Source organism: Beta vulgaris, chromosome 7 (genome assembly GCF_026745355.1).
Source record: "Beta vulgaris subsp. vulgaris cultivar EL10 chromosome 7, EL10.2, whole genome shotgun sequence".
In the NCBI taxonomy this organism is placed as follows: domain Eukaryota; kingdom Viridiplantae; phylum Streptophyta; class Magnoliopsida; order Caryophyllales; family Amaranthaceae; genus Beta; species Beta vulgaris.
The window spans coordinates 5,037,014-5,043,822 of NC_079208.1; the positions used below are offsets into that span (position 1 = coordinate 5,037,014).

At 38.6% G+C, this 6,809-nt stretch overlaps 1 protein-coding gene across 1 annotated transcript; it reads right to left on the reverse strand.

Moving 5' to 3' along the window:
- Positions 1-863: 863 nt before the first annotated feature.
- LOC125491757 (uncharacterized) lies at positions 864-4,203 on the reverse strand. Its single transcript, XM_048633846.1, has 7 exons — positions 3,600-4,203; positions 3,319-3,548; positions 2,632-3,225; positions 2,404-2,514; positions 1,997-2,293; positions 1,512-1,810; positions 864-1,302 (listed from the first exon to the last, which is right to left on the reverse strand). Exons 1-7 carry the CDS (start codon positions 4,201-4,203, stop codon positions 864-866), a joined length of 2,574 nt encoding a protein of 857 aa, XP_048489803.1.
- Between the last annotated feature and the right edge of the window lie 2,606 nt (positions 4,204-6,809).

Genomic DNA, 6,809 nt, shown 5'->3' on the forward strand with positions numbered 1-6,809 from the left:
TACTTTCTCCTTCTCACAAAACCACAACCTCTTCTTCTTTTTCAGTTACTCTTTCCCCAGAACCACAACCTCTTGTTCCTACCATACACTCTACAAGAACTTCTTCCAAACCAACCTACCTTGATAATTATGTTTGTATGGCTGATGCTCTTACTCATCATTGGTGTAACTTGGTCAGTTTTTCTGACTTGCCTACTTCCCTAAAAGCTCTTCTTATACAAACTTCACACATCACTGAACCTGTGAGCTATTTTGAAGCTTCCCAACATCAGGGTTGGTTTGAAGCAATGCAAAAAGAGCTTGATGCTTTGATTCTTAATCAGACCTGGGAAATGGTTTCGCTTCCAAAGGGCGAAAAGGCAATAGGTTGCAAATGGGTATATAAAGTGAAATTGAAGGCAGATGGTTCCATAGAAAGACTCAAGGCAAGGCTTGTTGCAAAGGGGTTTACAAAAAAATATGGTGTGGATTACTTGGAAACTTTTCTCCTGTTGTCAAAATGGCCACTATTAGATGCCTTCTCTCTATTGCTACCCATCATAAATGGTCCCTTCATCAGTTGGACATCAACAATGCCTTCCTTCATGGAAAACTTGATGAAGAGGTTTATATGAGAGCTCCAAAGGGATTACCTAATCCTGATAATTTGGTTTATAAGTTAGTCAAATCATTGTATGGCTTGAAACAAGCTTCAAGACAATGGTTTGCTAGACTTAATGAAGATTTTTTTTTTTGAACCAGTAAGAAGAGAAATATATAAGTTCAAACAAGGCAAAAACACCCTAAAACCTCCAAGGTCAGAACAAACCAGCTAGGTTGGACTCTTCATCACAAGGAGGTTAATCACAGCTAGTTACAACCAATTACACACTACTACATAGGCTTTCCCACCAAACACTATCTCTACTGTTCATCCTCTCAGGACTATGAGTTTTAATTCTACAAATAACATCTCTTCTAATTTTTTCAGAAACACTTCTTGGATTGTTAACTTTAGCATTCCAAACAGCATCATTTCGAGTATGCCAGATTGCATACACAGTATCATTTAGTGATGCAGTATAGACTTTCTTCTGGAACCCAGAGCATTTACTCCTTCCTATCAACTTGTACCACATAATCAAGGATCTATCCATCCATCTGATTTGAATCCAACCCAGAACTAACTGCATCAGTCTTGTGCTGAACTCACATTGAAAGAGTAAATGGTTATGAGTTTCTTCCTGTCTCTGACAGATAGAACACTCATCATCAGCAAGAATCCCCCACTGTTTCAATCTATCTTTTGTGTAGATTCGATTCCTAACAGCAAGCAAACAGATGAAAATATGAAATTATGCTTAGGGATTGCAAATCTACACCACACTAGCTTATCCCAACAGCATCTTGGATGATCACCCACCAGGAGCTTGTATATCTTGCTGATCTGATATTTTTGTGTTTGCATAATAACTGGAATAGCTATTTTGGCCTTGATTTTCTCTTTGACATCACAAATGCTTTTCCAGTACCAGCTAGCATTACTTGGGGCTTTGTAGTCCCACCAATCAGCATTCTTCACATACACAGCATTAACCCACCTGATCCAAAGAGTGTCTTCGTTTTTTGCAATAGCCCAAACCAACTTTCCAAGAGCAGCTTGGTTCCAAGTATCTATTCTTCGAAATCCAAGACCTCCAGCTCTTTTAGGTAAACAAGTAGTGTTCCAATCCACATTTCCTGGCTTTGTACTATAATACTCTCCGCTCCATAAAAAGGCCCTACAAACCTCCATTATCTTTTTAATCACACCCTTAGGAATAACAATGATCTGCCCCCAATAGGTATGTAGACTCATCAATACAGAATTAACTAATTGGACTCTAGCTACATAAGAGAGATGCCTGGAGCTCCAAATTTTAATTATGCTTATCATTTTATCATAAATATGCATTCCTAAATAGGTAAAGGGGAGCTGATCCAATACAAAACCAGATACATCAAGAATTCTTTTTACCTCCTCATCTTCCATGCCTGCTGTATACACTGCTGTTTTAGTCTTATTTACACAAAGACCAGAGGTGTCTGAGAATAGTTTGAACCCTTGCAGAAGCATATAAGTAGAAATAAACTCTCCTTTACAGAACAATAACACATCATCAGAAAATACCAGATGGTTAAGTTTGAGAGACTTACACCTGTGATGAAAGCTGAACCCATTTTTCATCCCTATAAACTTCATTATCCTACTCATATACTCCATACAAATGACAAATAACATAGGTGATATGGGGTCACCCTGTCTGAGTCCTCTCTTAGGTTGAAAAAACCAAACAGATTTCCATTTATCATCAAAGAACAGCTAGTACTAGTGATACAAGCCATCACCAAATCAATGAACTTCTAGGGAAAATTAAGACTAACCATCATTTCTCTCACAAAATTCCATTCAATGGTATCATAGGCCTTCCTCATGTCCATTTTTATCATACAGCTAGGTCTACACCCTTTCCTACCATAGTCTTTCAAGAGATCCTGACAAATCATTATGTTATTCACTATGTTCCTTCCTTGAATAAAGGCTCCTTGGTTGTCAGCCACAATCTTTGGAAGGACAGAATTCTACCTCATACAAAGTATTTTTGAAATAACCTTGTATATCACATTGCAGCAAGCAATGGGACGAAAATCAACTACAGAATTTGGCACCTTACATTTAGGGATAAGGGCTAAGACTGTAGCATTTATTTCTTTCAAAATTTTACCACTATGGAAGAAAGAAATAACAGCTTGAGTTACCTGATCTCCAATCTGATCCCAGTTATCTCTGAAGAAGTATGACCCAAATCCATCACTCCCAGGAGATTTGTCACCTGGAATAGAAAACATAGCTTGCTTGACTTCTTCTGGTATGACAAGAGCAATAAGGCCTTCATGCTCTTCATTTTCAACACAGGGCCCAAGATCCATTATCTCCTGAACTACTGACTTTCTATTCTCCATTGTTGTACCCAATAATTGCAAGTAGTACTCCAAGAAGGCTTTGTGAATCATATCAGGCTTATCAACCCAATTACCCTCCTTGTCACAAATGCTATAAACATTGTTCTGAATCCTCCTTTGCTTGATGGCTTGATGAAATAACCTGGTGTTGTCATCACCATCCTTAATCCAAGCTGCCCTGGCTTTCTGACCCAAGTAGTCTACATACTGCTTGTGAATTCTCTTGTACTTATCAGAAGCTCTCTGTTCTTGCAATCTCAATTCAGTATTATGGATATTAGTTTGCAACTATTGCTGACATTCCATTAAACCCTTCAAAGCTTCGGTGTCTTGAACTTGGATGTTCATAGACTCTCTATTGAGTGCTTTAATTGCTTTCTTTGTAGCTTTCAACTTGGTGACAACAACATACATTTTTGAACCATTCACCTTATCACTCCAGATTTCATTGATAACCTGATCATAGCCTTCTAATTCTCTCCAGATTCCGAAATACCTAAAAGGCCTTCTCAGTTTTTGTGTATCCTGTATCAACCTGATAACCAATGGAGTATGATCAAAACTTCCTTCAGGGACAAATCTCACTTCAGAATCAAGGAATTTCTCAGACTAGGTACCACCAATAAGGGCTCTGTCCAGCTTGCAAAAGACCCTATCAACACCTTGCTGTTTATTACTCCAAGTGTAGAACTGGCCCACTCCTTTGAGATCACTAAGACCACAGTAAAAAACACATCTCCTAAAATCAGCAGTTTCTCTACTTGTCACCAATGAGTCTACCCTTTCATCTGTATTTAAGACATAATTAAAATCCCCCACTACCATCCAGGGATTATTGTTCATACTTGCTATCTCTCTCAAGTCCATCCAAAGTTTCTCCCTCTTGACTGCCTTATTATGTCCATACACAAAGCTACATATGAAACTAATGTCTTTATGCTGAATAGAGGTTATCACACATTGAACTAGTTGGCTTGTCATATTACCAAAATCAACTGAAACAAACATAGGGTTCCAAGCAACTACTATTCTCCCTCCACTATGACAACTTGAGTTGGAGGTGAAGCACCAACCCTGAAAAACATTTTTGTAAAGTGAACCCATGTTGATAGGTTTCACCTTTGTCTCCAAGAGGCATACAACACCCACAGCTTGAGTGTTAAGAAATTTCCTAACACTTTGTTGCTTCTGAAGGTTGTTGACACCTCTCACATTCCACATCACTACACTATCCATTTGGGATAGCGAGGTTTCCACCACCCTCATTCCTTTCTATTTCCCCCTGAATACCAGCTCCTATATCTTCTTTTACATCCTCCTTGTGTGTTACCTCCACTTTATCTGAAAGCTCATCAACATCTAAGATAGAGAAAGCATTCTGCACTTCCACTTCAGCAACATTTGGTGTAATAGTTTTCACAGCCTTACTAGGGCTCTTATATTCATCTCTTTTCACCTCCTCTCTTCCTTCTGCAGGTTCTCTATTAGTTTCCTTAGGTATCCATACTTTTTCTGGACCCTATCTTTCTCCACTTTCTTCCTACATTCCTTCTCATGATGTCCCATTAGTTGACAGCTAGCACATTTAATTGGCTTCCATTCATATTCAATCTCCACACACACCTCAATGCCATTCTCATTTATGAAAGCTAATTGGTCAAGGGATTCATGATCTATACTCATCTCAATCAGAATTCTAGCAAAATTCAATCTATCTCTATTCTTGGTAGCCATATCCACTTTAACAGGCTTACCTAAACCACCCACAATCTTGAATAGACTTCTTTCACCCCAATATTTAAACTCCAAATTCACCCTCACCCACGTAGGGACAACCTTGAAGTCATCCTTATGCATCTCCATATCCGGTGACCATGGCTTAAGAAACATCGGCTTCTTGTCAAAGAATGGCATATCTCTGTTTAGGATCAAATCACGTTTCTCCATCGATTTGAACCTTATCAAATATACTCCAAATTTTACCATAGCAACTTTGTCTACGCCTTCATTCCTCCAAATTCGTCGGCAAAATCCATCCATAACAGTGATAGGTGGATTTGCCCCAGCTACATACCCCACAATAGATGAGTTCCAAAAATCAATCTCTGATTGAATATCCTCCAATTCAATTTTAATCGGATTATCTACTTTCAATTGATCTACTTCACTTCCAATTTTTTCCAAATTCAACTCCTCTACACTAGGATTCACAACATTATTCAGATTTTCATTTAGTTCATCATTCCATTGTAAAATAGGGATTGGAGAATGGGTGTTACTTCGAGAACTTTGCGCCGCATTCCCATCCCATTCAGTGCGATCATCTCTTTTCTTCGAAATGACAGTGAGCCAATCACTAAATGTTCCTTTAACCGCAGAATCCACAATGAATTCCTTCATAGATTCATGGGGGGTTTTGATTTCTTCAACATAATCAATACGATTCCTGACTTTTCCAGTCATCAAATCACCTACTCCCACGACTTAATGAAGAATTGCACAAGTTGGGTTACACACAGTCCAAGAATGATTATTCTCTTTTCATTCAAAGGTCTGATACTCACATCATCATTGTTGCAGTTTATGTAGATGACATTATTGTCACAGGTTCAGATGAAGTAACTATTGCTTCTTTTAAACATCATCTACATCAAACCTTCAGCATCAAGGATCTTGGCTTACTGAATTTTTTTTTGGGCATAGAAGTCAGTCACCTTCCTCATGGGGTTCTGATGACTCAGAAGAAGTTTACCAGAGAGTTACTCCAAGATTGTCCTTTGTCTCTCTCTTTTAGTGCTAAAACTCCTCTCCCTAGCACATTGAAGCTTCATGCTGATGTTGGTGATGCCTATTCTGACCCAGAATTATCTTGGTGTTTTGTAGGGAAGTTGAATTTTTTATCCAACACCAGGCCTGATCTTGCTTATGCAGTTCAAGCACTCAGTCAGTTTATGCATCATCCCTTGCTACCACATGTCAAGGCTCCCATCATGTGTTAAGTTATGTATCTCTCACTCAAGGCCTAGACATCCTACTCAAAGCTAGTGATCAATTAACTCTCCAAGCTTACTCAGATTCAGACTGGGCATCTTGTCCTAGTACTAGAAGATCTGTCACTGGATAGGTGTTACTTCTTGGCAATTCTCCTATTTCTTGGAAATCCAAGAAACAATCAACCATTTCTAGAAGTTCAAGTGAAGCTGAATATCGTGCCATGGAAGCTACAGCCTCAGAAACTACTTGGTTGGTCAGACTTCTCCAAGAACTTGGTGTTTCCAAGCTTCAACCTGTTATTCTCAACTGTGACAATCTTAGTGCCATTCATATTGGAAAAAATCCCGTTTTCCATGAACGCACTAAGCACTAGGGAAAAAATTCTTGATGGTCTCATAGAACTACATCATCTACCTACTTCTGAGAAGATTGCAGACATCATGACTAAAGCCTTCCCATTTGCTCAACATTCCAAGTTGTTGTCCAAGCTAGGAATGTCTTCTGTTGATTCCCTTCATAGCTTGGGGGGGGGGGTGTTGGTGATCATGCATGATGGTCATGATCACCTTATTACATCTACTACAGATGCTTCTGCTTAAACAAGTCCAGCTCAGCTCAAGGTTTCTAGCTTAAACTTCTTTGTAACAGAATTCAATTAAGCATATGTTAGTTACAAAGTTAGTTACAATTTAGTTAGAAAACCCTCTTGTAATAAGATGACACTATATAAGGTGTAATAGAGTACGTTCTAGCAGCTCATTTCATTCAATCAGAGAAATACAATCTCTGTCTCTCTCTACATTTCTCCAATTCTTTCTGAATGAATCAGTAAA

Coding starts and splice junctions, on each gene's coding strand:
- LOC125491757 (XM_048633846.1), bottom strand. CDS start 4,203: ATGTGGAATGTGAGAGGTGTCAACAACCTTCAGAAGCAACAAAGTGTT. Junction 3,226..3,318: donor GAGAGTCTATGAACATCCAA/GTTCAAGACACC, acceptor TTGCAAGAACAG/AGAGCTTCTGATAAGTACAA. Junction 2,294..2,403: donor ATTTTGTGAGAGAAATGATG/GTTAGTCTTAAT, acceptor TTTCAACCTAAG/AGAGGACTCAGACAGGGTGA.